General features: G+C 41.0%; 1 protein-coding gene across 1 annotated transcript; it reads left to right on the forward strand.

Moving 5' to 3' along the window:
- Positions 1 to 341: 341 nt before the first annotated feature.
- Positions 342 to 21,852, forward strand: LOC121896867 (coiled-coil domain-containing protein 136). The gene is made up of 10 exons (XM_042410917.1): positions 342 to 468; positions 761 to 824; positions 8,133 to 8,450; positions 11,603 to 11,677; positions 12,934 to 13,236; positions 14,070 to 14,187; positions 15,394 to 15,670; positions 15,808 to 15,939; positions 17,588 to 17,700; positions 19,460 to 21,852. The coding sequence occupies exons 2-10, from the start codon at positions 773 to 775 to the stop codon at positions 19,470 to 19,472; spliced, it is 1,401 nt and encodes a 466-aa protein (XP_042266851.1). The 5' UTR covers positions 342 to 468; positions 761 to 772; the 3' UTR covers positions 19,473 to 21,852.
- Positions 21,853 to 23,240: the final 1,388 nt, after the last annotated feature.

A 23,240-nucleotide genomic window follows, 5' to 3' on the forward strand; every position in this document is an offset into this window, starting at 1 on the left:
TATATATTTATACTGTAGTATGTTGTTTTTCAGTTCCACTCTGTACATGACAGTTCATTTTATGTGTGCTTTTGTTTGGACGGCTCACTGTAGATGTAATTCCCTCAGAAGTTTAATGATGGGTAGATATTAAGTATAATATTGTTTGTATGCATGACAAGAAGTGGGAAAAAACAGGAAAAGAGTAAGAAGATGCACTGAAACGAGGGAAGAAGTTGAAGGAAGGGTGCAAAAATAGTAAACAGTGTAAACTAAGCAGGGAGGGAGAGAGAGAGAGAGTGTGTGTGTGTGAGAGAGAGGAAGAGAGGAAGGGAGAGAGGGAGGAGGTCTGTGCAGGGAGACGGAGCTTGCCGTCTGGAAAACAGCATCTTTCCCTCCACTCTGCTCCTCCCCTCTTCCCTCTCGGCATCTCTCCCACGCTCCGGAGCTCAGCCTTCAGCTCCCCGGATCCTCCCAAATTCTCCCGAGGTACAGCCTGTTTGTCTGTGTGTGTGTGTGCGTGTGTGTGTGTGTGTGTGTGTGTGTATGCACTGAAGCCTGTGTGTGTGTGTGTGTGTGTGTGTGTGTGTGTGTGTGTGTGTGTTTGTGCGAGTACTTGACGCTGTGCTCAGTACTTTCCGTGTGTTTGTCCCTCTCTCTCTCTCTCTCTCTCTCCCTCCCTCTCTCCCTCTCTCTCTCTCCCTGCAGCTGAGGTGGGCGTGTGGAGCCTCTGACCCTCTCTCGCCCACTCTCTTTCTCTGTCTCTCCCTCTTTGCTGCAGCTACAGGGGGCTATGGATGGACTGCGTTTACCTCCACTCATCGAGGAGGCTTTGGACTCTACAGGTCTGTGCAGCTGTTTTGTCAGTGTGTGTTTATCTGCGACGCTGCTTCTGTGCAGTCGGATGCCGTGCGGCTATTTTTAGCCCACACTACAGATCAGATATGAAAAGGTAGAGGGGTCGATGTTTATCTCTGCTGAGAACGAGTGTTTACTCCCAAAGTGAGGGATGGGGTGGTGACCTGAGGAGGCGGAGGAGGAGAGAGGTGGTCAGGTGGTAGGAGGAGGGGAGATTATTATGGAAGCTTGTCTTTATTAGGAGCTGTAGTATAGCTGACAGACAGACTGACGAGTGGGCATTGCTGTCAGCTATGGCATCTGTGGACATTTGATGGAGGCTACACACTGCCAGGTAATGGATGGCTGGCAGCCAGAGGCAGGAAATAATATTTTCATTAGTGCAGGCTGTGTTAGATATCTGATGTTCTGCATATGTTATTCTGAGGCTGATTGAAAATTGATGCAATGTGGAGTCATGCAGTGTTGGATGTTATTTTAGTTCAGCTATGATTTTTTTTTATTTTTATACTTTGTGGTTGGATTGTTTTCAGCTCACAAATGAATTCTTGTGGAATATTCACTTTGCATATCATGGTTGTGTTGAACTGTTGAGCTGTCGCAGCAAAACAAGCTGTTAATCTTGTTTGGTAACTTCATACCACTGATAGTTGCAGACATTTGGCATCTTTGCATCTTAATTTTTTTCCCTCACTGTACTGTGTAACTTTGTGCAACGATTCAGTCAAGAATGCGCGGAATGTTATTTTGTGTCTGTGTGACAAAACGAGGAAGAAGCTTTAACTGTATGTTTTCTGTGTGTTTTGAATGGGTGTACAGACAGAGAAGCTCTGTTTGGGACACTGTTAGGAGGATGTTTATCGGTGCGGAGGGGCTCAGTGAAAACTACAGGTCAACAGCCTTTTGACCAGCGGCCAGATTGCCAGGATCTGACTTCCTTTTCCTGTGTGGTACTGTCCTAAAATTAAACTTTCAATAACATACCCCTTGCTTTGCAAAGTTAGCGGCAGAATTAATAAACCACTTTGTTCTAAATGTTCAGTGACTAATATCCTTTATTACATTTACTACCCCAAAGCCTCAGCACTGACCATCATAACATGGATGCTGTCTCAGGAGAAAAGCCTCCTTCCTAACAAGCTTATTCCTGTTTTTATATCCCTGCTTTTAAAGCAGGAAATTCAGCGTCTAGTGATGGCAAGTGTCTGGCTTAATGTAGCGTGAATCCTGACTGATTGACCATAATAAGGATAGACATGCGTTAAACCAAAAGTGGATTGAGCGACGGCTAGTATTAACTCTCGTTTTTTAAAAATTGCACACACTCAGGGATCTAAATGGATTAAATTGCATTTATTCTGTCCTGGCTGAGGTCAATTCTAGCTAAACTTGATTCTCAGAAAAAGGTGACTTTATTCAGGATGGTGGTTATTTTCTAGGCTTTTATTTTCAACACTTTCTCAGTCTTTCTCGGGGGGGATTTTATGCTACGCTTGAAGAACAGTGACTAAAATTACTTGCCACATCTACCAACTTGGGAATACAGATACACTTACATAAACACACCTTCCCACCTTTCAATACAACACCATCGAAGGCTGATTTGACATTTGAATGCTGTCTGTGGATCTTATAACCTTCGGCCACCATATTGTTCCTCCTACATTCACGAGTCGACCATCTCTCTCCATGCTTCTCTCTGCTTTCCCACTCAGTTTCTCTTCCCCCTCTTCCAGTCGCAATCCTCTGCTCTCTTCAGCACCCACACACACTCCAACACACACACACACACACGTGCATGCGCATGTATAGACAAGGAAACCTTTGCACCTGCCAGTGCCTCAGCCCACACAGAATTTTCTCTCCTGTCCTCTCCTCCTTTCCCTCCACTCCAGTGTTGTGCCCTCACACTGTGAAATTCACATCAGCAGTGATACTCCCCGAGGGTGCACAAACAGGATTTCTCTCAGCTCACTGGAACTAATAAACAGCAAAGTTGCTGCCTTAGACAAACTTTGTAGATTTGGGGAACTGCAGAAATCTCTGAGAAAAACAACAATGTGAGATTCTCATACCAGTGTTTAACATGGCCAGTCATGGGGCTAAATGAAAACAAATCTTGCATGCTTTTCCAGCCTCGGGCGTCTCAGCTCTTTCTCTTTCAGTGCTGAAGCTCTACAGTGTGACATGTTTCCCTGTACCACTCTATCCCCATTTGTGCCCCACCGGACTTCAGTGCTTCATTTTAAAACAGGCTTTCAAGGCACTCTGCAGGTCTCTGACAAAATTGAGCGTGCCATATGTTTTTTTTCCTCTTGGTTGCATAATGGAAAAATTCTTAAAACTTAAAATGAGTAGAGAAACTTTGTGAACTCATTGGTCTTCTTGCAGCTTATTCTATGGATTTTTCCTAACTTGTAGAACTGTTCAGCGTTGTCAACCTATCATTAGCGCACCCTTTCTCTCCCTCTATGTCCTTATCCTTGTTGGATTTGGCAGCTACATGGTTAGCTGTGGTATCCCCTCTTTCCTCTGTGATTTAAGTGATGTGAAACCTTCAGGAGAGATTTGCTTTCAGGTGGGAGGCACTGATTTGTGATCAAATGGATTATTACTGCATCACTTGTTTTTATGCTTTGTTCTTTGTCGCTATTCATATCCCTTAATAGAATAGCTATACAACAGACACATGCATGCACGCACACTGCACTGCCACACACATTCCCATAAAAAAACCTATTACCTGAATCAATCACCTACAGTATGTACCCAATGACACAGTTTTTGTGCATGATCATCTAATGAGGCCAAATTATTGCACAATCTGCATCTCTATTTCATTGACCCACTTCCTCCTATTTCCCTTTGAAAGCGCAAACATGGATTTTCCATTTAAACAACAGAGCGGCTCATTAAGTCAGTCCAACTCTTTGGTACTTGTGGTTCCTGTTTCTTTTCTTGTCTTCTCCTGCTGCTGTTGTTCCTCATGCTCCCTAGAGTTGTCAGGCTCAAAGTACAAAGAGAGAAGATAAATTCACATAACCTCATGAGACCTTCCTGTAGCTCGCTGCTCATCTCAAGCTGTTGGGTATCAAATCTCATATGATAGTGATGTCATTATGTGGGCTTTATGAGGGGGCATCTGATAAGATTGCTCGGGTTTCTCTGTGGGGAAAAGCAAATGACAGACAGAAAGGTTTCCATGATAGGCAAAGCCGTGGACAACAACAAAACCTTACTGCCAAGGTGACTTTCCATATGGTGAACACCTGGGTTGTTGGTGTGCAGAGGTCACCATGGAGATGAACTAGCCTATGGCTTCATCTGACTCCTCCTTAGTTTTTACAAGGAAGGGAGCAGCAGAAGTAGCTTGAGTGCCCTCTGGCTATATCATAACTCCTTCTCCTTTCTTGCATCTTTGTTATTGTCTTCTCCTCCTTTCCTCTTGTGCTCTCAAACAGTCTCTCCATCTTTTTTTCAACTCCCCCCTCCCAACCCGCCCTGCTCTTTATGATGTGTTGCTGAGGAAGTGTGCAAGTGCAGGGGAAAAGCTACAACATCAGTACTGGGCTGGCTTCAAAGCTGGAGTAGGAGGGGGTGGTGTGCATTATGCACGGCCTCCTACACACCCGCAGAGATCCATGGCATACATATATACACTGAACAAATGCAGTTTAAACGTGGCAGACGCGTGTGATAATATATATTTATATAGGCTCACTAAGAGTGGGGATCAGGGATACACAAGCCTGCATGCCCACATAGTGTATATAGACTGTATATACACACACCGGTACAAGTAGCATAGACAGGTAGTCACACACAGTACACCCATATGCACACGTTGATACACATTATACACATAAGACAGACAAACACATGCTGCACACAAACCACTATCACCACCGCTGCCAATGTCACCACCTGTCTGCTCGATCTTGTTTTCATGCACAGTTCAGCACAAGGCATACATCACACTACAGCTGTAGACAGCCTCCAGCTCCTGTTTCAGTCAGCTGTCATTTCCTCTCACAGCTGATTTGACTTCAGATGTTCCTCTCAATACAGTAAAATCAGATATTTTTAACAGCAGTCACAGGGAGACAATAGTAGAAAAGTTGACATGTGGAAAGCCTTGTATCACATTTTTAATCATATAGCAATATGAAAAATGTAGACTAAAATTGGAAATGAAAGACTTTAAAGCAAAATGACAATTCTTTATGCAGTCATGTCTTGCTCAGTACACTGCTATCTACTGTATTACGTTGTGAGATTGAGTTTCGGTTTTTGCTGCATATTTTATATACAGAACTACAACTCTAACCGCAGAGTCACACTGGTTGTTTTAAGGAGAAAGAGACTTCCCTGTGGTGCCACGCTGAAGCAAGTCTATGCCCTACATCCAGGCCTCTCCCAGCACACTTCTGTTTGCTAAAATCCTCACTCTGCACCTCAGTCTTGCAAAGTGCAAGTTTCATTACACTCCTCGCTCCATCACCAAACATCGAAACACCAAATGAAAACCAAATTGAAAGCGAAACAAAGGGCTTGTGTCTCAACACTAATGTTTAAATTTAATCTCAGACAGTTCTTCCGAGATACTGACAAAGAACACTCGGCTTGCTTGTTGACTCTTTTCTAGAGTGGCACAATGTTTGCACTGACATACTCAATGTGTTTTGCTGCAATGTGATTACGAAGGAATGTGCTGTGGCTAGATAAAGCCATCCTCTCCCTGGAGCTGTAACACTGCTCCTGAGATGACTCGGATGCCCGTCCCTACTCTTGTATGCAAGCAGTGACCATGTCTAATGCAATCCCGGCATGACTAAAGACCAGCACTGTGGCAAGTATGCAGTGGAGTGATCGCAGGTGTCACTGCAGCTGATTCTGCTGCACAATGTGTTTGACATTCACTCACAAGGTGAGGTGATAAAGCTTCTTTAAAGAGGGAAATGATTAACAAGCTGTCGGGAAAAGCAAAGGAGACTTAAGGGAACATTGGAGCAGTGTTAGGGGGGTTTGTATATTTCATGGGTGAGGATGAGATATACAGCCAAAGGGAGTTAAAGAGTTTTCTTCCAAACTACATCTGTCCAGTATTAGAGGATTTTCAAAACAGTGTCTCTTTGGCATGGAGCAAATGTCCCGCAGCAGTACATCAAGTGTGCAAAAAGTTTTGTACAATACTTAATTCTTGTCGTGTTTTCATTGCGATCTGACTGTTTGTTACTGATCCGTTGTAGTTTGTGTCCATCGGGCACAGTCCGGATTGTGCATTTACAAAAACAAAGAACTAAAACGCAGCACAAATCCACTTCAGCCAAAGCTTTCCGAGTTATTGCACCCTGAGCTAGTCATCCTGAAGGATTTGGATGAGAGTGATATCCAGTGGGAAGCCTTTTGTCTCTTGATGGCCTTTAGCTGCCGCTGGCTATACAAGCATCTCCGGCTCTCTCCCTGCCACACAGCTCCAGCTCTCTTCTTTATGACTAACTCATTACTCTAGCATCAAAGTTTAATGACAAAATAGCCCAGTGCTCATGAAACCTCTCACACGCCTCTCAGGGGACGCATTATTTAAATTAACATTATTATGCGACAGGAAGGAATAAAGCTCCAGCCTGCTGCTATTGTCACATTGATAATAATAATAATAAACTTCATTTATATAGCACCTTTCATGCAGAGAATGCAGCTCAAAGTGCTTTACAATAAATAAATTACACGCATCGAGTGCTTCACATAAACATAGACAAAATGAACAGAAAAACAGGGATAGAATGCTATAATTAATGTGACATAAGATAGCATGAAAATATGTTGCGTGTGCTTAACTGTGATGGAAATAGTTACATCTAGCAAAGGGGGAACAACAAGGAAGAGAAATAATTACCACAAGAAATGGAAGCATCCCCAGAGACAAGATTACACTGGTGAGCATCACTCTTAATTAGATAGATCTTTAGTTAATGCTTTACTCTGTCCCCTGCCGCACCTTTTTTCTCTTGTCACATCACTCTGTTCTCATCTCTCAGCAAACACCATTACCCTCAACCCATCTTCACTCTCCTTTCTGAGTACAAACAGCAATTTTGAGCCACTCGGAGACCACTTCAACATGAATGTCTGATGCTACATATCAATTTATTTCTGAGATGGACTTGACCCTGAGGGGCATGTTATTGAGAAATAGTGTGAAGTGACAGCAGGCCAGTGTGTGTGATGTAAGCAGCATTTCTCGGGATGACACAGTAACTGAGGTGATCTTTTACCTTTTTTTTACTGCTCCTGAGAACAAACCAACACTTTCTCCATTTAGCTAGGGTCTTTGTTGCCTTAAAGCAAATCTCATCTGACTCCAGTCAAATTGATCTACTGCCATGTTGTTGTGCTTCTAGTTTTGGCCTGCATTTGTCTTCACAGTTCCAGCAGGCAACAGCTGTAGCTCATGTCAAGTTAAGTTTATTTGTATAGCCTTAAATCGTATACAGTGTGTCATTAGGCTTTACAGGCCTGCATTTTCAACAACACTCATCCCAGCCCAAGCTGTCTGTAAACAAGAAATGAGACAAGAAAAACCTCCATAAAAAGCAAAGAAATGGCAGACAATGTGAGACAATGTAATACAAGGGAGACAAATGTTTGTCACATCTTTCTTACTATGACTGGTAGCATGTGTTGTTATGGACTTTGAGGTGCATTGCTGGGTGGTGAGTCATAGTGATTGCTTCAGCATACAGGCCCACTTCCCCCCCTTCTTTCTCTGCATTGTGTCAGCTAACTCACTCCACCTACTGGTTAGAAATTCAAATCCACAGCACGGAGAGATGAATGTTAAACAAAGTCTTCAAATTTTCCATCAGTTGGCTTCAACGTGTGAAACATATTAATGCTGTCTCACTTAACATCTACATAGCATTTAAACATTTTGACATGTTTTTGGCAAATAATCAGATGCATTTTTTCCCCCAAGTGGACGGTTTTCGTATGTCTTTTCTATCAGAATCTCATCAAAAGGTTGTCAATTGTTTTGTACGTTTAAAGTGAGTAGTGTGTTAAATTATGGTAGATGAGTGAAATAGAGGCTGGTGTGAAATAGACTCAATGCCACTTTAATCACAAGATGGTGCTGTTGATTCAAAATAAAAAGCAATCTGTGGCGAGTTTAAATCATGACTGAATAGAGGTGATGACAGAGGGCTTTGTCACCTGTAAATCTCCCTTTCTGTCTCCCTCTCTCTCTCTCAACCGGGCATCCCTTTCTAATTTCGCTGTCATCTTTCCATCAGATGACCCTTGCGATCTGAAAACAGACAGCAGCCCCACCATGGACAACGAGATAACAGCGAAGGAGAGAGGCGTCCTGGAAGAGAACAACGAGAAGGAGGAGATGGACCAGGAGAGAGCTCAAGAGGAGGAGGAGGGGGAAGAGAAGCTGAAGGAAGAAGGCGATGAGGGGGAGGAGAAGAGGAGGAAGGAGCAGGAGCCGCTGACAGAGGAGCAGGAGCTGGAGGAGCTGAGGGCCCAGGTGCTGCAGCTGCTGCTGGAGCTGGAAGATGCCAGAGAGACTTCCAACAAACACCAGGAGAGCTTCCACGAGCTGCAAGGTGAGACCTCCAACCTTGGATATGAATGTCACCGCTGAGAATGTTTTCTTATGCTATTCTTTTATTTTCTGATGCCTTGAATGATTTATCTTCCTTTATCCAAATCTTTTATCCAATATTTACAGACATCTGACCTGAAATCAAGATCTAATCATATGCAACCTAAAGCAAACATCTTCCACCATCCAACCACTTGCTCAAAATACCCTGGGCAAATTTTCTGGTTTCTAAATGGATTTTGTGGCATTGGTCCATTAAGACTATTAGTCATGATAATATTTTACTCACCGCCTCCACTATAGAGATACGTGTAAAACAGATTCTGGCAAGAACTACAGTGATCGGGGCAAGGAAATGGCACAGAAATAATCTCCAATACTTAATTTGGAGACTGAAAGTAGATTCCTGGAAATCCCTGTAGTTGTTTAGGCACAATTAGCTATAATTGGAGTCTTTATTGTGGCAGTCAATAAAAGTCAATGCAATCTGTGCAGTGTGGAGCATCTTGTTGTGTGTGTGTGCAGACACCAATCATCGAAAGTGAGCCACAAACTGGTGTGTGTGTGTGTGCATTAATACAGCAGGTAAGTTAGCAGCAAGTTGATCAAGGAATGGATACACCATACCTGTTTCATCAAACATGCAAGCTTCAATTTGTAACACAATATAATTTCCAATATAATTTCACTAATCAAAACAAACACTATACTTGTGACACATGTGAGCATGCAAAAACCCAGGAGAGCTTATTTATTTAACATAAAGCTGGAGCCATTCGTGTGTAAGCACTGCTCACCAATTGCTTTTGTGAAACGGGCCCTAGTTCACCTCAACTATTTGACTTTTCCCAAATCTCTAAAATGGAGGAGGTGAGTAAAATGGTATCAAGTAGGGGTGTTCCCGAATACAAACACATTATTCGGCAAAGCACAAATAGTATTTTTTTAAACGAATATTTGTTTCATACAAATATTTTAAAAATTATTTGTTTTCAGGTCTCAACTAGGGGAGTCACATCCACCTGCTACATGATGCACATTTCTTAATTTGGACATCGCTCCCGAATGAAATCACTCAATAAATGAAAAGTGCAAAGCAATAATCACCTTTGAAGTTCCTCCCTACATGTTACACAGTGTTCTGTCTCTGTGTTATGGGTGTATAAATAGGTAGAGGTCTGTCTGCGATGAGGCGATGAGTAAAGCTTTAGCTCAGTAGTCAGTGCAGCCGTTTATGATCTGGGAGACTCCAGTTCTAGACCTGGTGTGGGGACCTCCTTCGTAAGGTAGTTTATTCATGAACACTTATTGTAACGCTTTAATTTTCTAAAATTAAAATCGTAATAAAAACAAAAACAGGATTTTTAAGCCCCTTTCCACTTTTATTTAAATACAAATACAGATACAAATACAGATACTGGGCCCTCTGCACATCCCTAGTATGTAGACTAACAAACAAAGTGTATAAAAATATGAGAATAATATTTATTGGCAAATAATGGAATTTCCTTTAAGCTCAAATTAATTATCAATAAACAAAATAAACTTTAAAAACTTTACAACCCAGATAGACACATCTACAGCCCCGCTGCAATCTGCTGTCTCCTCTTTCTATGAATCCACTTAATTTATGTTGTAAGATGTCATGAATACGGACTCCTGTTTGAAAGCTATTAATAACTCATCAGCCACTATTATAACAGTTCAGTCAGATAAACATTTCCACCTCGCATCTAAGTGACCATACCCGTACAGCTTAACTTTCATTCTGAGACGTCTCCTGTTTATCACAATCCGCTTGAGCACGTAGAAGTATAAATGTTTATATACGGTCACTGACACCATCAATTGCTCACAGCCGCCAAATGGAGCATCACATCATACCTTAGAAATGATGAGCTTAGCGTTCAGGGACACTAGCAGTTGAGTAAGACCTTGGGTATGGAGCTGCAGTGAGCTCAGTGTGTGCATTTATGAGTGTGTGTATATGAGTGTGTGTACTAAAAGACATGGCGTTGTGAGCTCAGTTGTTTGTCTGGCAGCGATGGAGGCATTCCTCAGACAACTGCATGAGGGAAGCTTCCAGACTGGGTGTCCTAGACCACAACGAGAAGTCACTATTGGTCCACTCCCACTGGACACAGTCAGCTGTTCAGTCTGTTGGCAGCTGTAGATGATTATTATTACAAACTGCCAATCATGCCACACTCACCAGTTATATACTGCTGGTAAGGTCTGAGCCAGCGAGAATAGTCTAGAAAAATCTGGAGAAAGAAAATGAGAAATAGTTTGAATGACATTATGGCCCATACAAGAAGAATCTGAAACCGAAGAAACATTATGGTTTTGTTTGATCTGGGTTTGAGATATCCATCTTTGAGATTTCTGCCTGTCAGTGTCTCTTTCACTCTAGATAATTCAGTTTTCATTTGGACTACTTTCCACTGAAGAAGTAGTCCATCTGAAAACTGCTGACAGTGTTATTTGTATTATGGAAAGCTGATTAAAGATGTCGATGTAGAATTTTTAAATGTATTTTTTATGCTTTGAACACCAAAAGAAAATGTGGATTCATTTCCATTTTATTGGGCTGGAGGCAGACATTTCAGAGATGGATATAAAACCAAACCTATCAGAACAAAACCACTGAAGTAAGAAATAAGAAAATATGTATTTTTTCATTTGTATGAATTGATCCTTGAGTGTGCAGGCTCAAGTGATCTCCTCTGTAACCAAGCTAGAAAAACTGCCCAAATAATACTACACAAATTACTTTGCATAAAACATACCAATAGGGACCAAAAGGAAGTAGAAAGTCAAAAGCTGTGAAAAAGTAGCCAAAATTGTCTGCAGTGCTTTAGATTTATAAAAAGAAGACTGTCTATTAAAATGGGAATTTACAGTAGGAATTATGGTAATGAAATATACAGATAAATCTAATACTACTGAAGGTCTTGCTTACAATGTATTTAACGCACAAACACAGACAGACACACAAAAATGCTTGTGTCATTCAGTCATGCTTCAAGGTTGAACAGCTTATCAAGTTGTCATCTTTCTATCAGCCTGCTGAACTGACATTTTCCTCTTATCTCTCTACCCACTCTCCCCACCTCTCCTCTCTCCTCTCTCCTCTCCTCACCTCCTCACCAGGTCTGCTGGAGGATGAGCGTCTGGCCAGTGCCCATCAGGCGGAAGCCTTCACACGCCAGATCCAGAATATACAAGGTATCAACATAATAAAACCGTCAGCAGTAAGGCTCTGTTCCCTGATAAAACTGGACAACGATGATTAGCATTTCATCTGGTTTAACAGCAATGGCAAGAGGCTCGAAATATCAGGATCAATCAAACATATTTGCGTGATATATTTTCTTATGTTCTCAGTAAATAGGGTCCCTGCTGATTTTTCCCTCTGAGCTGCGGTGAGGAGCAATTTATTAGCATTAATGAGCAAGTCCTCCTTGTATGTCACTGTATGGATTTCTATTGTCGTACAAGCTCTGTACTGAATAGTCTCTGAGAGAAAAAGCTGCATATATTGAGATGTAATTGACTAGAATGTGATACTTGCAGTCGGTTAGCGTATTGATTGGGCAGCATTGTCTTTTTTGTGAGCAATTTTTTTGATTAAATTTTGGTGGATATAAAACTATTTGGGAAACCATACGCATAGAGAAATAATAAAGGTCAAATTAGATATTTGTTCAATTTTATGGAGGTGAAAACACACCTCAGTACAAATACAAAGCCTCTACAAAACATGGATAATGGTTCTGAGCACAGGGAGGAGAAAAATAATAGGGAAAAAAGACAAAAGAGCTAAGAATGATGAAAACAAGAAAAAAGGGAGTTTATACAAACATGAAAAATTATATAAAATACAGGAATTCTTAGACCCGTAATGCTTCCCAACCCCTCCCGAAAACAGAAGAAAAAAGGAGTAGGGGTGTTGTAATTTAAGGCTGCAAGATGTTTTTCAGTCAGAGAGTCAGAGAATGCCAAAATGATTTCATGACATCTGCACTTAGGCAAGAATTATGTCTGAACTGTTAAAATAGAAAGTAATGGCAATAAAAACAGTAATAACTTATTTCATGTCTCTTATCGATGATGTTATCGCTCAAAGTGGAAAAGATTTTCTTTTCTTGAAAATGCTAAACTAATAATCTGAACCTGGCCCTGAAGAAAAAACATGTCTATTACCATCAGTTACATCAGCTCCTCTTTCAAACTCTACCCACACACACACACACACACACACACACAGGCACACACAAGAACTCACCGCCCACACACACAAACATATGCAGGCCCACTGTTGCAAAACCACAGGTGAGATCATACACACACACACACACACACACACACACACACACACACACACACACACACACACACACATATATATTGCAGCCTCACCCACACATTCAACATAAAGAAAACCTTACATCCTCCTCTTCCTCCTCCTCCTCTCCCCACAGCGCAGCTGCGCTCTGTGCAGGAGGAGATGGACAGCCTGGAGGAGGAGAAGGAGAGCGAGCTGGCCGAGGCCCAGGAGGAGTTGCGTGCCGCTCAGGAGGAAGTACTCCTGCTCCAACAGGCCGCGGAGGAGGCAGCGGCAGAGAGGGAGAATGACATCGCCTCCCTTCAGGAGGAGCTGTGTCGCCGGCGGGCTGAGCTGCAGCGCCTCAGCGAGGAGACCCAGGAGTACGAGCTGGAGATCACCACGCTGAGGGCCGAGATCAGCATGAAGAGCCAGCGCAGGGAGGCCGAGAGGAGAGAGGGTGAGGGGCATGGAGGGCAGAGATCAGTGTAGAAATAGAAAAGAAAATATGAAGACGGATGTTACAGAACAACCTAACAAAAGCGAAGGATGAGAGACAGAATAGATCAGTCAGTGAACTGCAAACATACTTCCTCCTCCTTTGTTTTACTTACAGCACATCAAAGTTAAAACACAATAAGTCTTGGTTTTACACTTCATCTTCACACCTTGTGTAAATAGCAATAAGTGAGAAGAGCGCAGCAAGAACACAAAGACATACTGTCTCAGTTTGTACTATGGAGTTCATGCAGTTTACCACACAAACAGAATTAGCCCACGATCAGTCTTTGTGGCTGAAAACACAGCAGCGTGATGTTATGGATGTTCTTACTGCACGGTCACATCATGTTAGCATCTAGAAGTCAAGCACATAAATCATTTGTGGGTTTTAATAAATATTACAGATTACAAATGAGATTCCTGAGTGTGACAGGGGGAGTGGTGTATGTGTGTGCGTGTGTGCGTGTGTGTGTGTGCGTGGATATGTGTGTGTATTTAGCATACCCGGGACATGAAGTCATGAGGAGGAGGAACACACAATTCCAAGACATGATATCACCGTTGGGCTCTGCAGCTGAGTCTAGGGAGGGACTGAGGGAGGGGAGAACACAGAGTCTTCATATATTTCATTATTGTTCACTTTCATGACCCAAAATGTATTTTATATGTAAGTGTAACTTGACTCACACTCATTTTAATGTCCTCTATTAGTGCTGTTAGAGTGCTGAAGCCTTAAACAGTCAGATGATGAGCTACACTTCATCACATCTTTGTCCTTCCTTCTTCTGTCAGGTGACATCGACCTGCTGAAGGAGGAGTGCCGTATGCTGAAGGAGGAGTGTCAGACCCTGAAGGAGGACAACAGACGTCTCTCCGAGAGGCTGCAGCTGCTTCAGAGACAGAGGACATGGTGAGAGGTCAATGGCTGCTCACTCATCAGCTGCGCTTACTGGATCAGCTGGAGGGGATACCCTCTGGAATAATAACCCTCGTCACAGTCATTCACATCATGTCGCATTTAGAAAACACTGGCCACCTGTTTAATCACTGCAGTAAAACTGTAATATCATATGAGGGATTACACATGAGTGCTGAAACCATTATATGATTAATTGATTAGTAAATCGCCAGAAAATGGGATTGAAGGTTAATTCCAGACCTTGGAAACAGTAGTTGACAAAATAAGGTCCATTTAGCAGCTGTTCTGGAGTTTTCTAACACATCACACAGTCTTCCTCAGCAGGATGGAGAACTGGGCAAACTTCATCCGCTGAGGAAGACTGTGTGACACCTTCAAAAACAAGCACATTTCCTTTTAATAGAGCACTTTTCAAAACAGAAGTTACAATGTGCTTCACAGGAAGGAGAGAGGGGATAGAGGGAGAAAGAAGAGACAAAGAAGACAATATATAAAACATGTATAACTCACAAAGTAAAAGGTATAAAATCAAGAAAAAGCCAAAGAAGAAAAATCGGTTTTAAGATGCTTCTTAAAAACTGTGCATTGATTTGGCTTCTCTGAGACTCCGCTGCGGGCTGTTTCAGAGTTGAGAAACACCACCATTAGCATGATCACCAAAACAGCTACTAAATGGACCTTGTGGTTATATTGTTGTTTCAATAACAACAACTTTCATCATCGATTAATTGACTTTCATATATTTATCAAGACACTATGCCAATTCTCTCGATCCTGCTTTTTAAATACGAGGATTTGCTGCTTTTCTGTCATTTTTGAATTTTATATGTTTGGGTTTTGGATTGTTGGAAGGACAAAACAAGCCATCACATTGGGCTCTGGGGAATTGTGATGGACATTTTCCACTATTTTGTAAAATGAAAATAATCCTCAATTGCAGCCATAATAACGTCTCCATCAGTTATCAGACTTTGTGTACACTGTATGTAACAACACAATGCAAATAATGTTAGATAGCTCACTGGTTATCACATAAAATGGCATGGCAACCAATTCCAGTTTTCATAAAGCCCCTCTGGCCTTTGATCATGGAAATTATCCGCACATTTGGAGCCCATTTCTGAGCTTTCAGACATTACAGATGAAACTACCCACAGTGTATTCTATTCTTCACCACTCCTTTCGTCCACCTCGCAGCTCCAGCGTCTACCTGTCACTGAAAGAGGAAGATGTAGTGGAGGGCACAGAGGGGAAGGACATGGAGACCGGCCCCGATGAGGTCATGACAGAGAGCTACATGACCATGGCCCAGTCCGAGAACTGTCGCTTGGTGGATGCCTCCATACAGAAGAATATTTCATTTGATGGGAAGCCTATGACACCAACCAGCTGGAACGGAGGCGTCGGGGAGATCTTCTCCCTGAGGGACCAGCTCAAACAGGCGGAGGAGAAGGCCTCACAGGTCCAGAGAGAGGTAAAATATTGTATTATTAGAACATTTTTGTATAGGTTTTGGTTACATTTAATTCCATCAAACACAATGAATCTTGTTATCAATCACTGCAATAAGCCAAATACTGTAAGTGAGTGTTTGACCTCTGTGTCCTCCAGTGTGACGGTCTGAAGATGGAGCTGCAGGAGCTGCAGGTACTGTATGACAGCAGTCAGAGGGAGAGAGCAGAGCTGGAGGAGGAGCTGCAGCGCTGCAAGGCGGAGCTGGAGAAGCTGTCTGGGGGGGCTCAGGTGAGGGATCAGAGGCCTGGAAGTAGGATGAAGTAATTTTAATGATATATATATAGCTTTGAGAGATAAATTACGACAATCTTTTGGACCTTTAAATTGTATAGTTACCTTTAAATTCTGGACTGGAGGTTCCTAAAATATCTGTGCTGAAGGTTGTGTTATTTCTTTTCTTTATTTTTAAATTAATGTGAACTTTCTCAATATAGTTTGGAGAATTTCCAGCTCTGATTTCTACTTGATTAAAAGCTTTTTCTTTGCACCCACACTGTCAACTAACACATAACACCTCGCATCACACCTATTGTATTCTCTGTCTGTTGAGCCCACTTTTTGTGTGTCTCATACTGTAGCAATTATGTTTTGATATGAACTGACTTGGCCTGTCAGCCCATATCAGTATTTATTTTGTGCTTTGGGCTGGGGAACTTCTCCCCCCACTGTGTCTGTGTCCTAATCTCTTTGTGACAGCAATGCTTTAATACTGTTGTTGGACAAAAACACACAATCTGCAAAAAGGCATTCAGGCATCAAGGAAAGAATGTCTGAAGTCTATGTAGTCTTTACATATTGTTCAATAGAAACAAAGTAATTGAAGTACATTTGCAGCGTACCATCATGTTTTAGAATTATCAGAGCTTTTTTCTTCCCTTCAGGCTGGTTTCTGTTCATTTTAGTGAGTGAGACTTGTCTGAAATAAGTAATTCATACAATTAACATCATGCTCGCTTTTAATTTTACATAATACAAGTTGAAAGCATGAATTATTTTTAAGGAGTTCGAGTTGACTATTGAACAGCAATGGTTTTACTGCACAAAGTTTCAAATTCACTGCCATTTTCATGAGGTCTATATTTCCTTATAGCGTTTAGGGTTTTACTTTCTGATAACAAAGTTTGCTGTGTGGCATTTGAATGCACCATTCAAGTACATTAGGACACTTATGCTCATTGTGATTACCTACAGTATCTCAAGTAAGTATCAAAACTCTGTAAATTGATTTTGGAAACCAATATCTGCCTGTAAGGGAGGAAAAAATGCCTTCAAACATCAAAACGACAGTGGTATCTTTTGGAAAACGGTTTGCAGCAAAGTTGTACACACGTGTTTTGTCTACAACAGCCGTGATGAGATGTCTCTGCGTTGTGTCAAACTGTCTACCCGTACCTGTCTCTGATGCTGTCCTTGTTCTCTGAATGTCCATGACCTCTCAGCCTGTATGATGACAAATTTTGCAAACATGATTACAAATGATCTATAAAACGAGGATAGAGAGACAAAAACAACACTGACTGCTCGTCACAACATTCATGCTGTATGTCTTTCTTTTTGTGTCACCATAACATCACACGCAGCCAGTAAACGACACACAGGATTGCTCACGTACACTCACATTGAGTTGATGTGCATGTCACCATAGAGTTATGCCTTTTGTGAACAGAAAATGGAAATCACTCCATCACAACCCCTCCCCTTTTCTCACAGCCATAGACCATGTCATGCTTTTAAGTTATTGATGTAGTGTTGGTGGTCCATTTGTGTTGTTGTCACACCTACATCTATCTGTGTGTTTATTATTTGGATCAATCCATCCATTCATTCATTCCCTTCATCCCCATGGTCCTTGTGTTTGTTTTTATTCCCTCCTCAGAGATTCATCCATCCGTCTGAGCACCCTGTTCTCTCCATCCCCTTCATAGGAATGATTGTAATAGTGGCTGTGGTCTGGTGCTGGTTGTCGGAGCTGGCGTCCCAGAGAGTAAGGTATGGGAGGAGCTTATCTCTACTTGAACCATAATTCTACACAAAGATGAAAGGGTTTAGTTCAACCAAAAAAGACAAAAAATATATTCTTCACTTACTTCTAGTGGTACAAAGCCATGCAGATAACGCAGTTTGGGGTTTTATTTGCCCCAAGTTTGAAGATATCCGTCTGTAAGATGAGATTCTGCTCAGAACCTAAACAGAAGTGAAAAGGAATTTGTTCCACAGATACTGCTAAGATGCTGTCAGCAGTTTCATAGGGACTGTTTATTTACTGAAAAGTTGTTCAGTCAGAGACATTGACCATTTATAGCAAGTGGTGATACAGTTCAGTTGGCAGAAAAGCACCCGAGCAGCGATGATGATTCCTCTGCAAGAACTAATCGCCTTTTAATAAACACATAAATGGAAATCTTTCTTAAATCAAAAGTGTCAAAAGGAGGAGGCAGAGGGAGCTGCAGCAGCAAACAGCGTTGGCAGTAACTAATCAATAGATCAATAGTGAGAGGTTGTAATGGCCTTGCTGAACACCTGCATGAATATGATTGGGCTTTACTATTCAGCTTGTAGCCAAACAGGTGATGTATGAGACAGTGATGGTGAAGCATGAATGCAACAGCTGATAACAATCAGATAATGTAAGCACGACTTCAGTGCTCTGTTGACAGTGTATTCTGCGGATTATCCAGGGACACCGTTTCTGGGGAGACACGTTATTTTTCACAGAAACACAAAACTTCACTCACCTCCATTATCTAAAGCTGAGCAAATAAAACAAAAATGATCTGTATGGCTGGAAACCACTTGAGGTAAGTTAGAAAATATGTGTTATTTGGATGAAATGACCCTTTAAAATAGATTGTTGCTCAGGATTCATTAAGATTGGCAGTTATGATGGGAGGGTCTAAAATGAAGAAATTTTGGTAGGTGGACATGGGACGGGTGGGCAGTTTGGCAAATCATAACAAAATAATTTGAACATGGCAATGAATTACATAATTTAAAGGAATTTTTGGACATTTTGGTAAATGTGCTGATTCACTTCCTTGTTAATAGTTACCCATGATAAGAAGACTGATACCGCTCTCGTATCTGTGCGTCAAGTATGGAGCTAGAGCCAGGAAGATATTAGCTAAGCTTGGCCTTGCAGGGCAAACAGCTAGCAAAGTTCAGAAGTGTCCAAGTTAAAAAATACACTTACTAGCACATCTGAAGCACACTTATTAATATGTTGTTTGTTTAATCCATACACAGATTAGAATATAAAAACAACAATTTGTGGTTTTAGGGGGAGTTATGTGCTGTCACTATTTATTGGCCAAGCACTGTAACTTTTCTTTTTTTTTTTGTTTTCATTGTGAGGATGCCAACCAACCAGCAGGCACACTGAACCAAAACACTGGACGGACAGATAAACAGCACATACTGTAACTCCCCCAAAACAATAAATTGTTGCTTTGTCATTCTATTTGTGAATGGTATAAATAAACACGATACAATGTGTTAATTATAGTGAGCTTGGTGAGCTAGCCGCTTCCCTCTGCTTCAGTTTATGCTAAGCTAAGCTAACTGCATATTTACGTACAGATATGTGGGTGGTAACAATCTTCTTATGTCACTCTCTGTTAGAAAGCAAACAAACATATTTCCTAAAATGTCAAACTACATTCCTTTAGAGGTCCAAAATGGTTTATCGGTTAATGGAAAAGTGGTAGCCGATACTGACACTTAACACTACTCTTTTCCTGTCTTCCCTCAGGGGAGTGAGATAGGTTGGAACTCCATTTTGACTGTCACTGCAGCCACAGCAGTGCTACTAATGATGACTAGCTTGTTGAGAGCTCTCGTCCGATGCTGATTGGATGGGTAACAACTGCACAGGGACAGACGTCTGCTTCAGACCAGCCCTCGTTCTCTCTCCTGCCATGTCTATAGACTGAACTGGAATTCTCTAAATGTGATTGAACTGACAACTGTCTAGTAGATGATGTATGGGAAAAAAAAATTAGTCTCTCATGAGAAGGTACTACATGCACACAGACTGAGACTGCTCAGTCTCATTTGAGATTGCAGACGGCTGTGACGATGAGTTGCCCTGCAGAGCTCCACACGAGGACTGATCTCACTCCACTAAATGTATGCTAGTGCTGTGTCATTCCTTCTCTGTCTGTGAATATTATTTCTCTCTCCTTTAGCTAACAATGTGATAAAATGAAGGTTTTGATTGTTAATGTGCACAAAAATGTTTTCAATTTATTTAACCATTATTTATTTATTTGTTTGTTTGAATATTGTTCATACTTGTCTCTGATAATAATGACAAACATGGAGTCTGCATTAAATGCACTGAAATCCCTGAAATGTATATAATTATGCCCTTAAAACACTTACAGAAAGAGCAGTTTGCATTTTTTGTTCTTGAGCTGTTAACTATTACTTGTTGCTCAACCCCTCCCCCCAAATATTAACACTGTTAATCTGCCCTTCTCAATAGTACAATATTAGTTATTTCTATTTCAAACACCTGATATCCTCAAAAAAGGAGCACAGGTTTTAGCTAGTTAAGCATCTGTCCGTCCAAGCTCAGTTTGTAAGGATAATGTTAAACCCAACATCTTCCACAGTGTCTTTTCAGTTATGTGCTTTGCTCCAGGCTCTGTCACTTCCGCCTGCCTCTCGCCATTGTCTTGTGTCTGACTTTGAAATCAGACAACTCCCACCTTCCCCTTTAATCATCAGTTAACCAACATGCCAGAAAGTCAATGCCGTATTTCTGATTCATCTTGCCTGCTCTCAGTTCACTTTGAAACCTTACACCCACAGCTGCATTGTTATACTTACAGTATGGTAGTTTTTTAATGTGCTAGTAGAGATATCTCTGCAACTTTGGGAGCAAATTCTGGGATGATCCAGCATTGTTGTTGTGAGGCACCGACTATCAAAGCTTTTCTTACTTTTGACTCTTGATATTTCTGTCCGGCTTGTTTTTCAGAGTGTATTCTTTTTAAGAATTATGATGATTGCAGGTTGTTCCAGGTACACGATGTGAGAATGTTGACTGTCAGCATTCACTTGTTTACTGGCAGCACACTAAATGTAAAAAGATTTGACAAATGCTGCTTTCGGCAACACCTAAATGAAACCATCGATGCAGCTGAAGTGAACGATCAGGGTTAGTCGTCTGCTGAGGGCATTTTAGACATTGATATGGTTACAAAATATGTAAATAGGACAGTGTCACAAATGATTTTGTCTAAGCATTAGTTACAAAAAATAGATATGTATATGTGGAAGGACTCTGATTATTGTTTACATTTGTGAAATGTTTTTTTTTTTGTGAAAATCTTTTAGAACTGAATAAGCATGCTAGAAAACATATAGAAGCACAATATATAATTTATGTTACGTTATACTGATTCTGTTACTTTGTATTTCATGTAAATAGATGTGACATAAAGTACTATGGGAGAGATATTTCTTAAATCCATTTGTACTAGCTTTGTAGAAAGTTTATTCTATTTTGAAAGAGCATCGTATATTTGATAGCCAGATTATATGCTATATGTAAATGTTTATTTATGGTGACGTTATTCAGAAGAACTGCAAGCATTGCTAATAATTTTCAGTACCTCTATGTTCAAAGGTTGTGTAGTCATTGCATGCCTTTAGATTACATTTGACCTTAGTTGCCAGAACGAGCAATATGACTTTTGACATTCCCTTAAATTTCAGAACTGTAATGAAATCTGATTCTGAACATTTGCCATTAAACAAACCTTGATAAGCAATTTTTGACCAATGTTATTTCTGCATATGAAAAAATTTTAGTGAGGAAATAATGTGCCGCTGGACTGCAAATGTTGTCACTGTCTATTTAAAATGATCAGTTTGCAATACAAATTTAATTTCCATTGACTGCAATAGCACATATGAATGTTGTCTGATTCAGGACATTATTTATCATTATTTCTGAGCTTATTTCATGAACAGTAACTTTACCACAGTCTCACAAGCTTCAATATTGCACTGTGTTTCTCAGCTTGCTGCTTTACATATTGATATTGTTGTTTTCAGCATAGTTGTGGCTATTTTGTTACATGGAGGTCTATTTTGTACTGTAAATGACTTGAGAAAATAAATATACCCACCCCACATGATGTCTGAGTGCTTTCTTTTCTGGGTAGTTGGCCTCACCGGCTTTCATGGTCCCAGGGTTTAGGGTATCATAAAATCCCATTCATGAAATCACCAGTGGACAACCTGAGCGAGAACTGTCTCTCTGCTGGCTTCGCATTACAAGGGTTGTATGTGTATTAATAACCTTCACTCCAGAGATGTGACATAAGCTCACAGACACGGACTCTTTACAGATGGCAGGAACTGGTGTGTCAACGTTGTAGATGAGGGCTTCTCAAATACACTCATTAGTACATTGCCAAGACTCACGGATAGTACGTTTTAAGCGCAGCTAATCATCTAAAAGTAGCCTTGATGTGACGTTCTATGAGGAACTTGTCATGGGGTATAGTTAGCATAAACCTCTATCTAGGGTTGAAGTTAAATTAATTTCCTGAACCTGCACGTATTCCCTTTGGATTCTGAATCAGGTTTCTGTCTCATTCAATTTCAGAGTTATGGCTAAAGAAATGAAAAGTATCTTCATGGCAGAAATGTCAGATTCAAATCACCTGTGAAACCTAATCAACTGGCCCTTGGCCCCGGGCCTATCTATCCAGCAAATCCCCATCCCCCCCATGCCCCAAATCCCTTCTTAAATATTTAATATATTCAACTGACAGGCTAACGGGGAAAAAGCTAATTAAAAAAGGTGTGAAGCTGACTGTGAGAGCAGACAAGGGTGTTCTCTGGGGATATATTGTTGAGTGAACCATGTCCAGGTCAACAGATGTAGTTCCATGATTTGGTTTTTGCTTTAGTTATTCACACATACTTCATGTTTCCTATCAAGGGTAGGTAATATGAACATAACACATTATAATATATACCAAATATGTATTAAAAATCACATATTAAAATGTTGAACTCGTTAACCTCACTGTCAAATATTTTGTACTCCTAAAAAAATCTGTTATTAAGGGGAAAATATACACTTTCATGTATTATGTAGCACCCTAAGGGAACCATGATGTATCAATATGAGTTTTGTGATGATATACAATGATTTTATAGAGAGAGACAATAAAAATAATATTCTATTCTTACCATCCTTACTTCCTACTGACTGATTGACTGAGGATTATTACAGTTTTATTCCCTTTTTAAATGACTATTATTATATGAGAATAATATCCTGCAATACCAAAGTCAAACTCTCCAGATCGTTCTGTAGGAAATAGCTAAAAAAACAGACAGACAAAGTCCTTTGAGTGTCATATTTCATGCTGTGAGATCAACATGGTGTGACCCCTGGCTCTGTCCAGACCGAGAGTATCCTGAGAATGCTTTCTGCATGTGTCACAGTTATTCTTACCTCTCACTATTTCACCGAGGATGCTGCTGGCTGCTCTGCCGTGTCACTG

This window comes from Thunnus maccoyii, chromosome 5 (assembly GCF_910596095.1).
Source record: "Thunnus maccoyii chromosome 5, fThuMac1.1, whole genome shotgun sequence".
NCBI classification, from domain to species: domain Eukaryota; kingdom Metazoa; phylum Chordata; class Actinopteri; order Scombriformes; family Scombridae; genus Thunnus; species Thunnus maccoyii.